General features: G+C 34.0%; 3 protein-coding genes across 3 annotated transcripts; all 3 read right to left on the bottom strand.

Moving 5' to 3' along the window:
* Nucleotides 1-3,778: 3,778 nt before the first annotated feature.
* Nucleotides 3,779-4,420, bottom strand: LOC139431796 (uncharacterized). Its single transcript, XM_071199976.1, has one exon. It carries the CDS (start codon nucleotides 4,418-4,420, stop codon nucleotides 3,779-3,781), a length of 642 nt encoding a protein of 213 aa, XP_071056077.1.
* A 16-nt stretch (nucleotides 4,421-4,436) lies between these two features.
* Nucleotides 4,437-9,809, bottom strand: LOC139431654 (uncharacterized). The gene is made up of 2 exons (XM_071199690.1): nucleotides 4,602-9,809; nucleotides 4,437-4,548 (listed from the first exon to the last, which is right to left on the bottom strand). The coding sequence occupies exons 1-2, from the start codon at nucleotides 8,870-8,872 to the stop codon at nucleotides 4,530-4,532; spliced, it is 4,290 nt and encodes a 1,429-aa protein (XP_071055791.1). The 5' UTR covers nucleotides 8,873-9,809; the 3' UTR covers nucleotides 4,437-4,529.
* A 462-nt stretch (nucleotides 9,810-10,271) lies between these two features.
* LOC139431655 (uncharacterized) lies at nucleotides 10,272-10,982 on the bottom strand. Its single transcript, XM_071199691.1, has 2 exons — nucleotides 10,813-10,982; nucleotides 10,272-10,752 (listed from the first exon to the last, which is right to left on the bottom strand). Exons 1-2 carry the CDS (start codon nucleotides 10,939-10,941, stop codon nucleotides 10,276-10,278), a joined length of 606 nt encoding a protein of 201 aa, XP_071055792.1. The 5' UTR covers nucleotides 10,942-10,982; the 3' UTR covers nucleotides 10,272-10,275.
* Nucleotides 10,983-22,418: the final 11,436 nt, after the last annotated feature.

Here is a 22,418-nt window from a genome sequence, read left to right as displayed (position 1 = left end):
ACCAAATAAAATTCTCCTTCAAAAATGCAGTAGTTTTGTTTTACTATATGCTTCCAAATGTCATTCAAATCCTTTACATTGTTTTTATTGTCGAAATGTGAATCGAACATTTTAGAAATTATTCCAAGGGTATAGTCAACTGGAACACTCGGGTTGTTACATTTTGATGTAAAGGCTGAAAGGATGATTTCAATTTTCTATGGATGAGAGGGTATGAAATTAATCCATTTAAATATATCTTTCATAAACTTTACAAGACCCTGAACCGGTGAATTTCTAAAAGGGGTAGTAGGTTTGATGGCTATGTGTGGTTTATGCAATTTTGGGAGGACACTGAGGCTCATATTCAAAAACGTAGAAGTGTTAAAGATCTTATTTACATTCTTTTTCAAATGTGGGGGGTATATTCAACCAAGGTCTCCTTACATTTAATTATTTCTTTTGTCGTTTTAACAATTTTCTCCAATGGGTTATTTTTGAGTTTTATATAGTATTTGTTTGCATAAATTTGTATGTTTTTTCAAATACAAACTCTTGTCCATAATGACAACTCCGACTCCTTTACCATGTTAATTTTCTTTTTATACATTTTATGTTTTTCCAGTCATTATTTTTACTATTATTATAGTATCGATTATTTAATTAAAAGCAAGTTTTTTTTTGATTCCTTATTTTGTTAAGTTATAAACGTAAACCTAACTATAAATCCTTTAGAGATGATACGCTCGCCAAAAAAAACTGGCGTAAGAAGTGTGCCGACGGTGTGAGACGGGGTCAGTCCTGCTGCAACAGTAACGTTGATTGATTGTTTTCAAGCAAAGCAGTAAATTGTGTTATGATGTCCTCACACCACACTCCAATCTTCTGGGAGCGCAAAGGCTTTTCATCAAAGACGTGAGGATTTTCGGTTGCCCAAATTCTGGTGTTTTGGCTATTCACGTATCCACTAAGATGACACCATGCCTAGTCAGTGAAGAAAACATGATCAAGTTCTACAATTCCATGGCTGTTGACGAACGTCCGAAACAATCTACAATATTCTAGGCGCTTTTGCTTATCCGGGTCACTGCTGTACACTGCGAATATAATATGCACGAAATTTGTATTTTTTTATCGCTTTCTGAGCACTACTATATGAAATTTGAGTGTGTGTTGAGTCTCCTCAGTGTTAAGTCTCCTCTATCACATTTCGAATTTCATTTAGTTTCTCGTCGCCCGGTTTTCTTCTTGTTAGCAAGCAACTGATCCACATTCACGGAAACGGGCGATTAATCTCGTTATTGTTCAGTTATTAGTTACTCCAACATTTGGATATATCGCACGAAATTCATCTGCAACACGTGCATTTGAATGATTCGAAAAATATCGTTTAACAATAAAAAGTCGTTGCTCATGGGAAAATGGCTACTTTGCAAATCAGTGAAAACCGCAATACTACCGATGTGAAATGACAAATTTCTGTTTCAATGGCATCTAGATCTATTATCGGCAATACCTGCGATGTTATTACGCGGTAGGCGATAGAAATAATTCATCGAAAGTACTATCAGGGGATCACGTCAGGATTCAAGCCGGCGCACAGTGGGGCAGGATACATAACTCCTGGCCGTTTGAGCCAAATCCTTCAACCGGAAGTGATACTTTACCTACACATATATACAAATGTTTTATGTAAACCTGGACATTATTAATGATAAATGAAAAATATTTTTAATATTTCTCTATAATGATGTCAAACATTTAAATATTAAATTACGATTAAATTGCATAACCGGAAGTTGTACCTACTTTACTTAACCAAACACATACTTATGATTTGTGACGTAATTAACTTTTGTTTTCAAGGTAATTGATATCAAAATAATTTTTTTAAACAAAAATCATATATTTTGCAATTGGGTTTGTTTTTTATGATGTTTTTTCATTGTATATTAAAAAGCATCATAAGCATTTCGATTTTGGTCACTACTACTTTTGAATCATCCTGTATAGGTACTTTTCTGTTTGAAAAATGTTTATTTTAAGAATCAGTTTAGTATTTATTTATTGTTGATTGTTTTCTTCTCCATCATCTTCTTAATTATTTTCGCTATATTCTTCATTATCATCATCATCATCCTTTCATTATCTTCACCATATTCTTCATTATTCTCACCATATTCTTCATTATCCTTACCATATTCAAATTCCATCATCTTTTGTATGAGATACCTGAGGCTTTTCAAACATACATCACTATCACTTCTTTAGAAAAGTTCTTTAATTTTCTCTGATGTATTTTTCTTATTGTGGATAAGAACGGGTCGGAAGATATTAACATATGATTAAGAATATCCCTATTTGTAGCAGTATGACAACATTTTTGAGATAGGTCTCTTCTGATATGTTTAAAGTCATTATTTCGGTTTTCTTGTGCTTCCTCACTCAATAGTCCAATCGACAAAATTGCATTTTTTATAATTTCCAGACTATGAACTAATATTTGATGTAGACTAGTGGGCATCGGATACCACGAATACTCTTCTACAAATATTTCGGCAGTTCTTCCCGTATATATTGCAAATTTGTCCTTGTCAATAGCATAATCACTAGCAATAAGCTGTAATATAACATGACAGCGTTTTATTATGTTTAAATTTATGCCAGTTATTTCTGCTGAAATCTCAGCGTTTGAAAAAAACCTCTGGGCCGTATTCCCATCATTTGTACTGCCGAACCCTTGTTTTGGCTTATCGACTAGTTGCATTTTAAATTTTTGTTGAATGTCTTTTTTTCTACTATCTACAACTTTTTTGTTCCTTCCTTGCGTGCTTGCCACTTTTTAATAGGTAGCTTATATGCCACATGTAATAATGTTTCGAATAATCTTATCCAGCCATGCAGCACTTAGATTCCAAACTCATGGTATTCTTTATTCGTTTTTGCACCAAATGATTTCTTCAGATTATTAACATCTTTGGATGTTAACCCACATAAATAACACTTTTGAGTTGACTTGGTATTTGTAACAGAGTTACATACCTTGCCATCGATCATTGTAAACGTTAGGTGGTGATAAACTTCAATTGTAAAATCTTCTACTACAATCTTCGTTGGTTTTATATTCCTTATTTGTTCGTCAAAATATTTTTTTGCGGTTACTACCAAATCGATATTTTCTAGACTAAATATAAATTTTATTGGTCGACACCATCTCGTGGATAGAGATAGATTTTGCCATACAATTACAAAATTTTTGTCTGTAAGATCTCCAATTTTTAATTGTATGGGCACCATTGACGTCAAGAAAATACTTGAATCATTATTTAGTTTTTTTACAACGTTTGTTAACGCGCGGTAAAAAAAAACCGGGTACAAAAATTTAAATCGGTGCTGATTGAAGTATTTAATAAAGAAAAAGAATTTATATAAATAATAATAATTGTAATTTAATTGACGAAAAAATGATGTATAAAATAAATAATATAGAGCTTACGTGAAATAATTATTGTAGTGGAGGTAAGAGATGTGCTCGCAACCACCGTTCGATCGAAAGAGATCGATAAAAATCTCTTCGCTGAGATTTATCATTACGGCGCATACAATTCGCGCAGTGACAAATATATAGTTTAAGGGTGGCGCGAACATTCCACCCACCAACAAAAAGGTAAGTGAACTTTTTTTACAAACATGAAATAATTAATAATTAAAAATTACATAGTTAGGCAATGCCAAAAAATAACAATGAAAATAATAAAAAAAATAATAAAATAAACAAATAAAGAAAGAATTAACAATTTTAAGGTTTAGGAACTTTAGTTTCGTTGGCCGGCAGTGGACAGATTTTTATGGTTGGTCTTGTGAACAGTCCGTTCTTGGTTCGAATTGTTACAACACGAATCACACCATCGTCGCCAGGATGGAGCTGTGTGATTCGCCCCATCTCCCATTTCAAAGGTGGAAGTTGTTCATTTTTTACGATGACCAGATCACCGACAGTAGGAATTGGAGTTGGTGAGGTCCATTTGGATCTTGCTTGAAGAGTGGATAAGTACTCCATGGTCCATCTCTTCCAGAAGTCCTGGAGCATGCGTTGGAGGAGCTTCCATCGATCCAATCGATTTAGGGGAACCTTTGTGTAGTCTGGTTCTGAAATTAAACTATTTAGTGGTTCTAAACATAAGAAATGACCTGGTGTCAGTGGCTGAAGATCGTTTGGATCACTCGATATCGGTGTGAGGGGCCTGGAGTTGAGCACAGCCTCTATTTGGGTGAGGACGGTGTAGACCTCCTCGAACGTAAGACGTTGATCTCCAATAACTCGAAGCAGATGGGACTTTACTGATTTCACGCCTGCTTCAGCGAGACCATTAAAGTGAGGTCCACCAGGTGGATGAAAAATCCAATGGAGTCCTAGACGTGTTCCCGAAGCTTCTGCCATCTCTTTTAATTTATTGTTCGCTCCAACAAAGTTAGTCCCTTGGTCCGACAGGATTAAAGAACATCGACCTCTTCGTGCTATGAATCGACGTAATGCGGCTATGAATGCTTCAGTGGTTAAATCTGTAACTAATTCGAGGTGAATAGCCTTGGTGGACGTGCAGACGAATACGCAAAAATACGACTTAACAGACCGGGAGCCTCGAGTGCGATTCAATGTCGTGTAGATAGGGCCAGCAAAATCCACAGAGACGGTAGAGAATGCCCTCACATCAGCCACTCGACAAGAGGGAAGATCCGCCATAAATGGGGCGTAGGACCTTGGTTTACATCGGAAGCATCGTATGCATTTGGAGATGACACGTTGGATCACTTGTCGAGATGATATTATCCAAAAATGTTGTAGTACGATAGATTGTAAAGTTCTTGGTCCCGGATGTAGGTAAGTTTGATGAATATCTTGCACAATTAGCTCACTTAAACGTGATGTTTTAGGTAATAGCACAGGGTGTTTATGATCGAACGGTAGTGTTGCGTTTTTTAATCTACCACCCACCCTGAGAAGCTTGTCTCGATCGATAAAAGGAGCCAATTGACGATATGGTTTTAACAATGGTTTATTTTCTCTGATAGCAGTGAAAAGTGTAGCAAAATGCTGATTTTGAATAAATCGAATAAGAACATGGAGTGAGTTTTGAATCTCAAAGGGAGATAAAACTAGAGAATAATATCGTTTTTGTTTTTGACAATGAAGAATAAAACGATACATGTATGCAAGGATACGTTTGATTTTGTTGATAGAAGAAAACTTATTGAGAAGAGTGGATAAAATGTGAGTTTGCACCTCAGTAGAATTAACTTGAAGAACTCTTTGTTCATTGTGTATCTCTTTTATTTCAGGATTGATGCGACGATCAGCTGGCCAATTTTTTGGAGGACATCGGAGCCACGAGGGACCTTCCCACCAAAGTTGTAATGGGATTAAGGTTTCAGGAAAAAGACCTCTTGAACCACAATCGGCAGGGTTTTCCAATGAAGGTACGTATCTCCAAGAAGACGATGGTAAAATTTCCTGAATGTAATTGACTCGATTGGCGACAAAGATTTTCCATCGAGAGGATAATGATGCAATCCAAGCTAAGGTAACTTGTGAATCTGACCAGGCGGTAATTGAATCAAAATTAATTTGAGGCGATAAAATTTCTTTTAGATTCTCCAAGAGATTGACAAGTAAAACAGCTGCCAAAAGTTCCAATCGGGGAATGGAAGTTGATTTTAATGGAGCCACTCGTGATTTGGCGCAAAGAAAAGTTGTTGTTATTGATAAATCAGATTTTTGACAACGCAGATAAGCAACAGTACAATAACCCACTTGTGATGCGTCACAAAATAGATGGAGTTGAATTGACTGAGTTTTTAAAGGAATAGTTAAGCGAGGTAAGCGTAAGTTTGAAAGAAATTTAAGATTGTCTTTAAACTTTTGCCAATTTTGAACGATATTGTTTGGCGGTGTTTCATCCCAACCACTCTTTAATTGCCACAATTGTTGAATGAAACGTTTTGCTTTCAGAGTACAAGGAGTAAGAAATCCCAACGGATCGTAAATACGTGCAATGTCTGACAAGATAGATCTTTTCGTACAAGGAGTATTTCGACTGGTATGGGAATAGGAAAAATGATCAGTAGCAGGATCCCATTGAAGCCCGAGGACCTTGATATAGCTGATTTCATCGTAGTCCATTGAAACTGGATGTTGTAAGTCATCTTTTGATACTGATTGCAGGATATTGGAGCAGTTACTTGCCCATTTTCTGAGCTCAAATCCTCCCTTTTTTAAAAGATCTATTAATTCTTGCTGTAGTTGGCAAGCTTCTTCAACGGATTCAGCGCCAGTGACGATGTCATCAATATAGACATTGTTTTGTACAGCCTTTGAAGCCAATGGAAATTCATGCTTGTAAAGATGTGCAAGTTCAATAAGCGTTCGAAGTGCCAAAAATGGAGCAGATGATACACCGTAAGTAACTGTGTTTAGAACATATTCTTTTATTGATTCATCAGGTGAAAATCGCCATAGAATTCGTTGGAAATCTCTATCTTTCGGTGAAATTAGAATTTGCCTGTACATTTGCTTTATATCACATGTAAATGCGAATGGAAAACATCTAAATTTCAATAAAATTTTAACGATATCTTGTTGTAATTTAGGTCCAATTAAAAGAGCATCATTTAATGAGTGACCATTGGAAGTAACAGACGAGGCGTCGAAAACCACACGAAGTTTGGTGGAGGCGCTTTCTGGCCGTAGTACGCAATGGTGAGGAATATAATAAACGGATTTCGAAGACACTTCAGGATTTGCGATAAGCGACATGTGCCCTGAATCCAGGTAATCTTTCATAAAATTGACATAATCGTTTTTTAGGGACAGATTTTTCAATAATCTGTTTTCTAAAGAAGTGAATCGTTTTAACGTTGATTGATAAGAACTACCCAGTATGGGTTCTTGGTTTTTGAAAGGAAGTGAAACAATAAATCTTCCAGCTTCAGTTCTTACATAATTTTGCTTAAAATGATTTTCACATTGATTCTCTTCCAAAGTTAAAGTAGAACTTCTTGGAATTGATTCAAGTTCCCAAAATCTTGGAAGGGATTCATCTAAGAAAGCGTCGGTAGTTGATAGGCATGTAGATGTTGTTGATGAAATAGAAGATTTTCCAATCAAAATCCAACCGAAAATGGATTCTAAAGCCACAGGATCATTGGGTTTGTTTTGAATGCGTCCGCTGAGGAAAACTTGTGGAACCAATTCAGCGCCAAGTAGGAGATCCACTTCCATGGAATTGCAATCGGGTTCAGGAGTGAAGTTTAAATGTTTAAGATGAGGATAAGCTTTAATAATGGATTGTACTGAAGGTTGATGGGAACAAATACTAGGTGTTATGAGAGCTTTGAAGTCTAAGGATGGTTCGGAATGTTGAATCGGTTGAACATGACATTGAACGGAGCCTTTGTTGCATATGGATGTCATGGAGTTGAGTCCTCTTATCTCTAAAGAAGAGTGATATGAACGAGGAAGACGTAATTTTTTTGACAATTTATCGGTGATAAAGTTGGACATACTGCCCGAATCAATTAAGGCTCGTACGAAGTGAGACTGTCCAAATCGATCTTTAATTTTCACAAATGCTAATGGTAAGATTACTCGTTGATGTTCGTTTTGATTTAACGGCTGTTTGATGTTCCACGAGGTACCCACATGAACTGAAGAAGGTTTTTTAGTATCAAGGTGAAGAGATGTATGATGATGTTGTTGACACATGCGACATCTATGGGAAGATGCACAATTTTGAGTTGTATGTTTGGAACTTAGACAGTTACGGCACAAGTTATGTTCTCTTGCTATCGATAGACGTTCAGCAGATGATTTGGCGTTGAAAGTTGCACAACGATAAATTGGATGTGATTCTTTGCATAATAAACATTTAGGAGAAATCGAATTTGTCTCAAGCTTTAGATTTGTGACTTTCTCTCTAGGATTATTCTTTATACGATTCATGAAAGGTTTTTCGTTGGATGTTAATACAACAGAATCTAATGCTTTCGCTCGTTTTTCTAGAAAATCCATCAACTGAGGATATGTTGGAATCTCAAAAGAAGTGTGCTCTGATTCAAAAGTGGTTTTAGTTTGCGTATCTAGTTTCAGCAAGAGCAAATTAAATAATAGAAAATCCCAATTATCGACTGGGAAACCCAACATACGAAAACCTTCTGTATTTTCTTTAAAGGTATCTATTAACGTTCTAAAAATTTTTGAAGATTCCTCTTTAATAGGTTTTAAGTTTAAGATTTCAAGGAAGTAAAGGGTGGCTAGATGCCTCTTGTTTTGGTAACGTCCCTTTAAAGCGTTGTAGGCGATTTCGTAATTGTCATTGGTGACCGGAAAGCCTTTTAAAAGATTGAAGGCTTCTCCTTTTAAGGAAGTAAGCAGGTATTGATACTTGGCTATTGGCGATAGAGATGTGTTTTCGTGAACCATGGTTTTGTACAAGTCGAAGAAGGTATGCCATTCTTTGTAATTACCATCAAATGTTGGAAGTTGAAGTTTGTTTAATTTAGGTGTTGCAGTTATCGGAGAAGAAATCGTGGATGTCGGTAGATCTGACAGATTATGTAATAAAGCTTTGATTTGATAATATTCTGAATCCACCTTTTTACGAATAGCATCTTGGGCATCGAAGTCGACTTCTTCAACCAGGCCAATAATGGAATTGTGTGCGGCCTTAAAATCATCGTAGATTTGCGAAACATCATTGGCTCTTTCAGCAAAAATTTGATTTTGCATAGGATCGGAAGGGTTAGTAGGTAAGGCACGTCCATACATGAACGTTTCAGTTATTTGATTAATGAATATATTGCGTTTTAAGGTTAACTTAGCGAGTTTATCACTCATGATTGAAACCAAAAGAAAAGTTTCAAAAAAAAATAATCAAAATAAAATTAGAATGCTTCCAAAGGGAAAAGAAATCGTCAAAAAATCGAGCAGACAAATATATGAAAAATAAAGATTCCAAAGGGAATGAAAACTTGCGTAAACAATCGCAAAAAAAATAAATTCTAAAGGCAAATTAATGAGTAATTAATAAATTTCCCTTTAAAGAAAAAGAAGAAAAAATAAAAAATTAAATTCTTTAATAATAAAGATAGAAAAGAAAGAAAAAATAGAAATCCTCGACAAAAAATAAATTAAGAAAAATTGTAACTTCATAAACTGATGTATAATTACGTATTCTAACAATAAGTTTAAAAATAAAATAAGTGAAGAAAATAATTCTTGTTTGCAAATGGCTAAAATAGCCGTAACTACTTTTTTCAGGTAACCAGATGTGCACCAAGTTGGTTTTGATGAATCGATGACCGTGAAAAAAAGTGGTTTTTGAAAGAACGGATGGCGACCAGATTTGAATAATGGACTCGATAACGGAAAAATTGAATGATAATTAGCGATAAGAAAGGCTAGCAATCACCAGAAAACAATGAAAAAAAATCCGAAATCGTCGTTGCCATCCGGCTCGAAGGACCAAATGTTAACGCGCGGTAAAAAAAAACCGGGTACAAAAATTTAAATCGGTGCTGATTGAAGTATTTAATAAAGAAAAAGAATTTATATAAATAATAATAATTGTAATTTAATTGACGAAAAAATGATGTATAAAATAAATAATATAGAGCTTACGTGAAATAATTATTGTAGTGGAGGTAAGAGATGTGCTCGCAACCACCGTTCGATCGAAAGAGATCGATAAAAATCTCTTCGCTGAGATTTATCATTACGGCGCATACAATTCGCGCAGTGACAAATATATAGTTTAAGGGTGGCGCGAACAACGTTGTTATTGGTTTTTTGTATGTATTCGCTCTGTCCGCCCGAACCGTCGAAACCCCATTTGGATAATAAAAACATTTTTGTTAAGTTTTTAGGATTTTGTTGATCCAATACTTCTTTTTGAGTTTTTTTTGAACGCTATAAATTCCGAAGACTGCAGAAAATTTGTGTCCTCTTTAATTTTGGCCCCGATTAAGGCAAAAGGTGGGCCCACTAAGTATTCATTTTTTGTTAACAATAAACATTATAAACTTATACAAGTTGTTTCAATTTATTTTAATTTAATATTTCCAAAGTTAACCTGGGAGCTCAATACTTATGGCCAAGGCTGTAATGCACACTAAGTAGCTCTTGGGTTTTTGGGTACCACATTAGCTATAACATATTCATAATCGTCTATTAATATCAAAGAATAAAGTGACATCAATCGAAACACATATATTGATCCCAAATTTTTAATAAAACGATGATTAAATTGTAACAAAAACAAGCGTAAATTCAATAAAACAAGGAGCATGATCGATTCGTTTCAAATACGGTTTAGTCATTTTAAATCCTGCTTTTCTAACCGAGTCACGTGCTGCCTCGAGTGTTGCAGCATTTGGATACTTTTCTCTCGTTAAGATAAACAAGACCCCTCTATCCTCTTGCTCCGGTTGACAAAGGTACCATGTCGACCATGTATCATAGTCAGTTCCAATCGCCCAAGAACTTCGCTTTTCGCCATCATTTTTCCATTTGACTTCTAATTCAGGAGTGTCTTTTATTTGATGTGATTTATACATTTCCGCTTTTCCACCGGTAGTTGTACCATTGAAAAGTCTTATCACGGTAAGAGTTTCATTTGATTTCTTTTTATCAGTACTTACACTATAAAGTAAACATCTTTTTGACCTTTCATCACCGTCCATGTCTTCAATTTCTTGACCATACCAATTACCTGTTATCTGTTACAAAAAAAAAACAAGTTAATAACATTAAAAAAGAAACGTAATTTTTATGATTACTTTGTCGATTTCAAAATTTTTAAGTAAAGATACTTTATGGCATCTTTTATCTGCTGCTTCAATGTGATTACAAGCTAGAGTAACAATTACAAGCATTGTCAAGGACACAACAGAGTAGCCTTTGGGCATGTTTATGGTTAAGAATGAAAATGAGTTATTAGTTTCGCGAAAAGGTAGTCGAAATGTTATATACGCAATTTAAAAGCTAATAACTGATCGTTAAGGTTGTTATCAATTTTTCTAACTAAAAAACTAGGTTAAATAGGATGTTTTTCTATTTTAGACCTAGTCAGCATACTTTCAAGCGAATATAAAAAAATAACTAACCGGAATTATTGGGAGTATTTAATAAATGTTGTGATGTATTTCAGGTTTTTCCAACAAACCTGCCAACAAGAGAGTACCAACCCATTCATCACTTATCTCAAAAGCTGTACCCTTCAATCTTTGCGCCGTTTCCACAGCGTGATTAACATAATCGCTCATCGAATCGCCAGTTTTTAATCTTGTTGAAATCAGCGTTCGCAATAAAGAAATTTTTCTCGTGTATCCAACACTCCATTGTTGATGTAGCGCCTTTTATATGTACATACATGAAGACAAGAAAAGTGACATTATCAATCGAAACATATTTATTAATCCCAAATTTTTAACAAAACCATGATTACATTATAACAGAAACATTCAAAACTTAAATAAAACAATGAGAATGATCGACTCGTTTCAAATAGGGTTTAGTCATTTTAAATCCTGCATTTCTAGCCGAGTTACGTGCTGCCTCGAGTGTTGCAGCATTTGGATACTTTTCTCTCGTTAAGATAAACAAGACCCCTCTATCCTCTTGCTCCGGTTGACAAAGATACCATGTCGACCATGTATCATAGTCAGTTCCAATCGCCCAAGAACTTCGCTTTCCGACATCATTTTTCCATTTGCCTTCAAATTCAGAACTATCATTTATTTGGTGTATTTGATACATTTCCGCCTTTCCAACGGTAGTTGTCCCATTGAAAAGTCTTATCACGGTAAAAGTTGCATTTGATTTCTTTTTATCAGTAAATGCACTATAAGCTAAACATCTTCTTGAGCTTTCATCACCGTCCATGTCTCCAATTTCTTGACCATACCAATTACCTGTTAACTGTTACAAAAAAAAACACAACTTAAAAACATTAAAAAAAAGAAACGCAATTTTCATGATTACTTTGTCGACTTCAAAATTTTTAAGTAAAGGAACTTTATGGCATCTTTTATCTGCTGCTTCAATGAGATTGTAAGCTAGAGTGACAATTACAAGTATTGTCAAGGACACTACAGAGTAGCTTTTGGACATGTTTATGGTTAAGAATGAAAATGAGTTACTAGTTTCGCGAGAACGTAGTCGAAATGTTATATACGTAGTTTAGAAGCTAATAATTGGTCATTAAGAGTTTGTTATCAATTTTTCTAACTAAAAAGCTAGGTTAAATAGGATGTTTTTCTATTTTAGACCTAATCAACATACTTTCATGCGAATATAAAAAATTGACTAATCGGAATAATTGGGAGTATTTAATAAATATTCTGATGTATTCTTTAAATCTGTGGTGTTAGTCAAGTGATTTTAATGTAAGTGTTAACCGGTTCATTTCTAATGAATTAAATATGTTAATATTGACTCTGTCTAGCTTAATCTGGTTAAATCTTTTATTATTGTGGAGAACTTCTTAATAGTATATTTAAGTCTAGATTGGTTTATGGTGTAATCAGATAGGTTTCAGACTGACGTTAATTACTAATGGCCACTATATCTAATGATCAAGGCGAAGGGTTTTCATGATGTTTCAACCAATTTTTGAAAACATGTCGTTGACCAGAAAGCAGAGAAGTGAACAAGAAGAGGGAAGTGCAGAGGAACACAGCTGGAGAAAAGGAGGATGGTGGTATGAACGTGAAAAGAGAAGGTGGAAATGGAAACTAAATAGGAGATGAAAACTCAATCAATAGGAGATGTCTCTTCAGTGGCAACAACAGAAGAGAGATAACAAAAAGGAATCGCAAGGAGATTGAAAAACAAAGGCACCAAGCGTAGCATGGAGGGGAGAGAGCGGAAATGTTTATCAAAGAAGTTAGGAACGCTATTCACAAATCAGCAAGACGGTATTCCAGTACAATAAGTAAATTCTTATACAATTTCTTCTGGAATATTGTTCCAGAGCATCGTTTTTCTGGTGTATTACATCAAAGAGTTTTTTTATTTAGACTAATTCGTCACGCACAATCAAGTTTTCATCGCGCAAGGCCCGAACGCCCCAGTGGTTCTATGTTTTTCCTTAAAACATCGTTCACATTCTCAGCGACTTTTTGACTATTTCTTCGAGAAATTTTGGATCTCCCAATAATTCGGAAATATACTCTTTAATGAGCTTCCGTTCACTATTTGAACTTCTAGTCGTTGCTGCCATGGCATATACTAGTAACTGCACAACTTATGATAAAAATTAGTCCTACACATTTATCGTTTATTATATACCTTTTTTCCTGAAGATGTAGCCCAACGAAACGAATTCCTTTAAATATCAATTTTTAGAAACCAATTATTGTTTATAAATAAGACATTAAACAAACAATATCTACATATGAAAAAAATTTAAAAATTACCTTGCGTAGTGTTGCATGCTTAAATTAATGAGTTTGTAATTTGAATTTGTTCTGTATCTAAAAGAAATGATTATAACGTTATGTAAGTAAGCTCTCAAATAAAAATACATATTGCAACAGGTCTGTTAGGGTTTTAAGAGCTGATTGTGCTCTGCGGTTCAACTTCTGCACATAAGAAGTAAAAGAATTAACAGTTAAGATTAAACACGCATCACTAGAAGCGCAACTTCTCTTAAATTTTTCAACTCTTTTCGAAACGAGCCTCTCATCGATTGGATTTTCTTAGAGACAAGCTCTTGATCAGCATTTGGGTCCACCTTGCAATAAAATTGCACTAACTCAGCATAACCCAATTTTTTTAAGTTTCTATTAACATGGTCCGTCAATTTTACCTTCCACAAAGCTGGATGAGACCTATAAATCTCTATAAGTTCAGTTAAGAATTCTTTGGCGATATGACTAATATCGTTAAAAATTTTAAAGTACCTACTACTTAGCAAGAAAACCAGCAAATTTTAACACAAATCATGTTGTGCCGCGTGGAAGTCTTCACTTCAGCGGATAGCACGCCTGAAATCCCTGAAATCACTTCGAGCAGCGATGCTCACCTACGCACATGATTTTCTATGTTTTAGTGATAACACGATAAACCGCGCGAAATAACGTCTGTGTATGACCGGCTTATAATTTGTGGTACATTTATTTTTTTCCTTTCCATAATTTCTTAAATAGAAACAATTTTTCACGATACACAACTGACACAACGTACGTATAGGGTGTTATACGCAACCTACCCAGTAATCATATATATCTGGCAAATAACTGTCTTATCGGCACCGTTGAGTACCCGATAATCTCACCGACAAAAATATCATTACATTTTACTACACTAGAAACTAACTTATCGACCAGATAACGCTGTCGGGAAGTATATCGGTATATTGTACAACCGGTCCTTGGTCAGAAACTTTATAAATGCTTAAGCCAATGCGGAGGCTATACACTGTGTCCCCGGATAGCTGAAACGAGTCTTATAAAAGGTAAATTTTTTTCGATATTAATTGTCATTTTTTGGGGCTTTGCCCTGCTTGATTAATGATTAATTTTGAACGTATTTATCAATTTTAAAAAAACAAGTGATCCTTGACAGTGAAAGAAAAACTCTTTTTGTGTTCAAAAATTGGTTGAACATTTATGATGCAAAGCAACACTACACTTTACACATTTCATTGTGGTGTTCTTGCGACGCAGTGCACATCGACTCTGTTTATTTTGTTTTTCAATGTAATGATTACTGTCATCTAACCGTACACTGTCAGAAACTTTTTATAACTGCCAAACACGATTTAGGCACTGAAATCTTTGTGGCTGATGTGAAGTTAGCTGTATCTTTCAACATAAAATATGTACTTACGATGTACCTTGTAAAAGATGAAAGGTCATGGCGATTATTTCTATATTGTAGAGAAATTTTGTATAGCTGAAAGGCGTTGTTCATTGAAATATTCACTGGAAACATCAGAACATCCACATTCCACATTTTGATCTAACCGATCCAATCGGTTAAACCCATCCCGTATACTTATTGTAATTGATGATACAACAGGGTTGATCGCCAACTTTTTTTGTTTATCGCGGAATCGCATTACTGTACCAATAGGTCTGATACCGGACTCGGTGGATGCAACCGAAACTCAAACTTGCTATATATAAATTTGAAGTCTACTAGTTTCGGGGCTAGCCCCATCCTCAGTGACAATGTCAATAGAAGACTAATATTGTAAAGTGAAGATCATCAAAAAGGCAATTGAATGCATGTATAAAGCTGAAGGCAATATAATGCGGTGTTAAACGTGTACAGCAAATTGATTAAAATGGCGACAGCAAAAAAGCACGTTATTTTAAACGCTTGTTGAAAAATAATCAAAAACCATGTTGAACCTTGTCTTTTCTACAACAGAATTCAATGAAAATACAAAATAAAAATAAAAGTTTCGATGTTATAAATTAAATATTAAAATATATTTAAAAATTTATTATTGTACAATATTGCAATATGTATTGTATTGTAACTAATATTGTAATAACGAAATATAATAAAAATAAAATAGAAATTAAATTAATAACAAAACTAATTCTAATTGTGTTGCCAAATAATTATTTTACGGTGAGTTTTCTCACATGAGCTGGTCACACTTTTGAAATTCTTATTAATAAATTTAATTGTGTAGTACAATCTCATTCTTCCATATAAATTTATAAAATAAGTGTAGGGAAATTGGGGGGGCATGGATGTTCAAATTTTGCTGATTTGTATAGATTAATAAATTTAAATAATATTTTTTCTGCAACACATATTTCTCGAAAATTGTCTTTAAAAATTTTCTCTAATTTGTCAATTCTCAAAGTTGAATTGTCATAACATTTAAAGTGGGTTAGAAATGATGTTTCGTCCAAATCTTTGTAGTTATTGGCAAATGTTGTGCATATTTCACAGCTATGAACATTCAATGTTTTTTTTCATTAAATATCCACCTATGTATCGGATCACATTTTCCTCTACTTTTTGGTATTGGTATTCACAGTCTGATGAATTTAAAGGTAATATACAACTGTCATCCTATTTAATGACTTGTGGAGTTTGTACCATTGTATCCTTGAATTCCTCAAAGTGTAAAAGTATATTTTCAAAATAATCAGTGCAATTTTCCATGCCAGAATTCAAAAAATTTAATGTTAATAATTTTCTGAACGCACGAGTGAACTGGATAGGTGTTGGGTTAATGCAGCAACCACTTTGCCGTCGCACTGTGCCGAAAAAATTCTCTAATGAATCCTGATTTAATCTTCGACAGAACAAATACGAAAAACCAGAATCAAATTTTAAATCTTCCCATAACAATAATAATTGTAACACGCAAATTGAAATTTTGAAACATTTAAATACTTTAATTTTATGCGTTATATCTTTGTTCGCTTTATTCAAAACTTTCACTCTTTGTAAATAATCCCAACATTCTTTTAATATGTCTACATGATGTTTCTCCCCCTTATAAGCTGTTTTATTGATGTTTGCCGAGTATAAAGTGTTACTATTAAATATGTCAAAGACGTTATTAAACATTTCTAATACACGTTGTGTATGTGTTGCTTGTGCTGTTATGTGTCGTAAGCTAACTAAAACCCCAATTGCATTAGCTACTGAAGCGCTTAAGATTTGTGTGGCATAAGACACCTTCATTTTATATCGATGTTCGTCCCTTGCTCCAATCTCCGATAATTTTAAATTTAAAAAATTGTAAGACCACGCGCTTGCTCACGGTTACGTCACCCCCGAAACGACCATGTCCAATTTGGAAAATCAAAAATCTCTCTCTTCGACCGGGCGTGAGCGGAAGAGGATCGGTGGTGCGCGTCATTAATGAGACATAATTAAACAAACTAATTTAAATATTGTGAGAATCAGGGGACGGATTAAAAGTAAGACTAATTTGGAATATCTTTTATTTTATTTCTTTTTTCTTCTTTTATTAATCCACCAGCACCTTAAAATATTTGTCCCGGCTTCTTGTCGCGCGATCAATCGATTTATTGGATTTATATGAATATCGGAAAGACGGGGTGCTAGACGACTTTGCAACCCTTTATCGATACTATACATTTCTTCAATGTACTTCCACGAGGCTACTAAATTTTCAAAATGAATATTATTTGCGTACAAATTGTTTCGTAGTGCTTTTATCATATGGGATGGGTCATACATAAAATAGATTTTTTTGCTTTCTATTTCAAAAAATGGCTTCCTTTCTGTTATATTTAAGAGACCTGCTAATTTAATATTGCTAGACCCCATGTCGCTTAAAAGCACCCTCAGATTCAAACCTATTGCAGTCAGTGCCTCTATGGTGGCCTCTAAGTTTCCGCAGATACATCATGCGTGCGATACATCATTGGAAAGCTAAAAATATGCTCTTTTCAGTAACATCATAATCAACTATAGTTTGTATTTTAAAAAATACAACTTTATGTAATATCTCCAAAATTATCAGCTATGTTTACAATTTTTCAACGGCAGTATATTCTACTCAGAAAAGTGTCCAAAAAAACCGCTAAAATTTAATTAAAACTTTTTGGCTATAACTTAAAAACAAAAGAAGATAGAGGTTTGATCTTTGCGGACTTGGATTAGTCTCGGAAAAAGAGACCGGGACATGGCACTTACTTTTTTCGTATCTCTTATTGTTTTTGAGATAGCCTACAATAACACCCAAACTTGCCCACCCTGTACATATGTGTGTGTATTATTATAATGTGGATATATATGGTCCACAATATAAATAAATACATATTTTAATAATATTAATATTTTAATAAAATGATAAAATGAACCGTACACGTGTGTTTATAATAATTTGAATGAATGATAAAATAATAATAATTGATTTTGTTTTGCAACACGATCTTGATTTTCTACATGTCGTGTGCACAGCATGCTACAGCCACTTCCCCTCCTATAAAGATGAATAAAAAGAGGAATATGGTGTTTTTATTATTACAATAAAATTGTTATAAATTGTAATAGTTTGTTTTATGTGAATTTTGTATTATTTAATTTTATTTATTTTTATTAATGAATTTTTAATTTTTGCGATAATATAATGAAAAACTCTTCTTACTAATTTCTAAGAAGGTAGGAAAATATGTAGGACTTACCGTACACCACAACAAAGGTCCAAATTAACTAGGTCTATCCAGTTGTGTCTTGATTTTGGTAAATGATGAAGAATGCAAGCGCATTTTATCACGTCAATTGCTGTTTCCCGTTGCAGTAAAATACTGGTATCAAAAATTCGGAACTTTTGATATAAAATTCCAAACGCATTCAATGCATTTTCGGGCACGTGATAGACGATCGTTATCAATTTGCTTCTCGCTATCTAAAACTCCATTTTTTGGTCGCGGATAGGGTGTCACCAAATATGTTTTTAAAGGATATGCTTCGTCACCTATCAAGACATTGGGTAAAACTATATTGGAACTGGGAAGTGCTTTTTTGGAGGCGTATTAAATCGGTTAGTCTCCAACAAATTATAGCTCGTGAGCCTACCTCAATGGTAATAAATTTCTTTTTCGCATCTGCCACGCCCTGCAGACCTATGGAATAATATTTTAGATAATTAAAATATGTTGTTCCAGTATTGGGTGGACATTTTATTTGACAATGTTTTCCGTCTATTGACCCGAAACAATTTGGAAAGTTCTATAGCGTATTGTATTCTCGGATTATCTCTTCCAGTTGTTGTTCATTAGGAACAGGCATATGATCTTCATGTAGCCTATTCCAAATAATTGGACATGTTTCTTTAATTATTTGCGAGGCTGTCGAGTATCCAATTCTAAATTCATGTGCTACATGCTTATATGTCGTCCCCGTTATTAAAAACCTAAAAATATACGGATGATTATAATAACCATTTTTTCATATTAAAATAAAATATTATTATTATTATTATTACAAATATAAAACAATATTATGTATTGAATTTTGGACTATAGAGTAAAAAGTGTTTAGTTTTAGAGGAAACAGTAGCAACACGCTGGAAAAATAAAAAAGATAAATACCGTCGTGAAATAAAGAAATTTCCAAAGCCACGTTCAGGGAACCCAGGCAACAGTTATGAATCAACATGGTCATATTTTCAAATGATGTCATTTTTAAAGGACCTAATGACTCCAGCAAACAAAAGTGGAAATCTAGCCACTAATAATTTACATCAAGAAAATTATGATATTGAAGAGGAGGAAGAACTTGCTAGATCTCTGCCATCTACAGTTTCTATAGCATCACTGGAAACCGAAGAAGAAAGACCATCATCTGCTTCTACATCTTCCACAGTACTTCATAATAAGGGTACTAGAAAAAGGTTGTGCGATATTAGAGATGACAAATTTTTAGAAGAAGAAAACAAAAAGTTACAGATCTTAACACAAAGTTTGATGAAAGAGGTAGAAAAACCAAAAAACGAAGATTAAAATTTTTTTAAAAGTTTGATACCCTACATGGATAGAATAAAAAATCCTATTCAGAAACTGCAAGTTCGAAATGATATACAAGTGATTTTAAACAAATTGTTGTCTATGGAAAACACTACAGGAGCCACATTTTCGAATAATTAACACTAATTATGCCGAAAATCAATATCAGTATCAACAATACTAAAAGAGGTTTTTTAAATATCATTATTTTTTGGATAATGTTTTTTTTTTGTTCCTTTGTTACGTAAGTTTATGTTCTTACCGTATAGTTATAACGAGTCGTTCCGTTTTTGAAATATATCTATTTTTCACAAAATTGTATGCATTCTTTTGCAAATGGTTACCAACTTTTTTAACAAATAATCAAAAGTGCGAATAGACATTTTTAGGTAATTAAAAAATCGGTCTGGATACTGTCTTAGCTCAGGATATAAATGATGATATTCTCCAAAAATATGTCTCGCTAGATTAATAGGATGAATCCCATTAACAGAGGAAGAGCTGCGACATTGTTGCACCCCTTCCTCGGACCATTTGGACCAACATCTCAATACTGTTGTAACATTTCGGTTTACACAACGAGCAATTTCTCTTAACGAAATAGTCTATAGTCGAGATAAAACTGCTCCTATGCCTTTACTTGTAGTTTGTGGTGATGGGTGTGCAAGAGTGACGGATTTTGAAAAAAGTTCTTTGAATGTAGTGAAAAAAATGTTATGGTACATCACCACGACAAGAAGTGATTGATTTAAGTTTTTGTGAATAAAGTGTTTTTGATAAATGGTATAAAGGAGCAAAATGTTTGAGATGTTTGGCAAAAATCTGTGATAAACGACACAGTAAGTGTGGGTTGGTAACAATTCTGTGATTAGTGTTATGTCTAACGGGTGTTGTAAAGCCCAGAATCGTTTTATTAAATCTTTAGAAACTCCAGTAATTTCTGCAGATTTTTCGGGGTTCATAAAAAAACGCCTTGCCGTATTACCATTATTCGTGGCCCCAGACATTTGTTTTGGTTTATCGACAATAAGACCGAGTTCCTGTTTAAACCTAGCTTGAATTTTTTTTTAGTCTCAGCAACAATGTCTTGATTTTCCTTTCCACACGCTTACCATTTCTTTATTGGAAATTTATAGGAAATGTGTAAAACACATTCAATAAATCGAATCCAAGTGTGCAGTGTTGACAAACCAAAGTCAAAAGAATCTTTTTTAATTTCAGCTTTTTTTGTCTTTTCTATATCATTAAAATCTTTTGATGTTCATCCGCAAATACAACAACGCTGTGTAGATGTCGTGGCTGCAAGTGTATTACCAATTTTTCCGTCTACCATGGTAAAACGTAATTGATGAGTATTTCAACATTCACTTCATCCATATAATATTTTGTAGGTTTTAGTTCTTTTATTTGTGTACCTATATATTCTTTCTCCGTTTTTATTAAGTCTGTTGTTTCGTGTGCAAATTGAAACCGAATAGGCCTGCAAAATCTGGTGGATGAGCGTTTGTTATTTTGGCATACATTCATTCATTGTCAAACGTAACGGTATCATTGATGCAATAAAAATGTTGGCATTTGAGGCTTCCGGGTTCGTCCAAAATTTTTGTTTATATTGTGCTTGGGACGATCCATCAAATCCCCATTTTGAAATTAAACAAAGTTTGCTGTCTATTGATTGCAATAGATCTTATTGTCCTGCTAAAATACGATTTATTGTGTGATCCAACAGTCTTTGCAATTTCACCGCTGCCATTGTTTCCGAAACAATTATATATTCTTCTAGTGGATAGCACTCTTTTTTTGCAAGTTGAATTTCTTTATAAAAAGGAAATCGCAATGGATCTTTCCGACGTATTTTATTATATTGCTCTTTAATCGATGCTCTTTAGGCATCAATAAACAAAGAAATTGCTTCGCTTCTTGCAAGTTTTTGAGGAATTACACCTTCTAGAGATTTTCGGTATGCAGCCTTGTACCTGCATCGTACAAGGTATAGTATAAAAAAATGAAAAGAAAAGATTTTTGCAAACAACTATAGTTTTTAAGCCAGATAAAAGAACATCTAATAGATAAGTTTTTATATCTGAGTTAATAACATCTTAATTAGGTGAATGAACAAAACAACTATACTTGCTGGCTCGCGCTGAAGACGTGGTTGTTATATCTTTCAGTACGCTTGCAGCATCGCTCAATCCGGATGAACGAAGACTCATCTGTGCCGCATAAGCCAGCTCATCAGAATCATGGGAAGCACGTATTGTTTCTGTTTTTTGACGTTTTGATCTTTCACATACATCCGCAAAAGATTTTGTTGGTCTTCCTAAGTTTTTCTACCCCGTTTCTTCACAATAAATAGCAAATCCTATGAAAGTATTTAGCCAATTTTCGTTTTCCTTCAAAAATCTATCTTCTTTTCGTTGAGATTTATGCCATCTACTTTTAAAATCCGATGCAAAATGAGAAAGTGTCTTCTTCACTTCTGGAGTAATATCCATATCCATAGGATATTTCGTAAAGTGTTTGATGTACTGTTTCACCGAGTTTAGTTGTTCATCCAATTTTTTCTCATGAGAACCCCTCATTTCGTAAACGAGAGTACGTCGTAGCACAGAGATAAATAAACCGGATGCTAAATAATTAAACAAAATCGTTTTATAGTATACTGTCTTTTAAGATGAATATTTTGGAACACATTAATTTATTCCCACGTTCATTTTTAAATTGAATCCTTTTAAACAATAAATTTAAAATATAGCGATAAGTATATTTTGAATTCAGTAGGTATCTAACATGGCATTATTAATTATAGCGTTGCATGTTGTTCCATAAGAAAAGCAAGTAGTTATTTGCAAATATGCGCAAACTTGTTTGATTGATTATGAAACTATATTAGTCACTTTATGTTATAGAGGAAAAATTTTGACCTGATA

The sequence above is a fragment of the Onthophagus taurus genome, chromosome 11, assembly GCF_036711975.1.
Source record: "Onthophagus taurus isolate NC chromosome 11, IU_Otau_3.0, whole genome shotgun sequence".
NCBI classification, from domain to species: Eukaryota; Metazoa; Arthropoda; class Insecta; order Coleoptera; family Scarabaeidae; genus Onthophagus; species Onthophagus taurus.
Note: the sequence above shows the minus strand (reverse complement) of the source record. Positions and strands in the feature narration are given on the sequence as shown.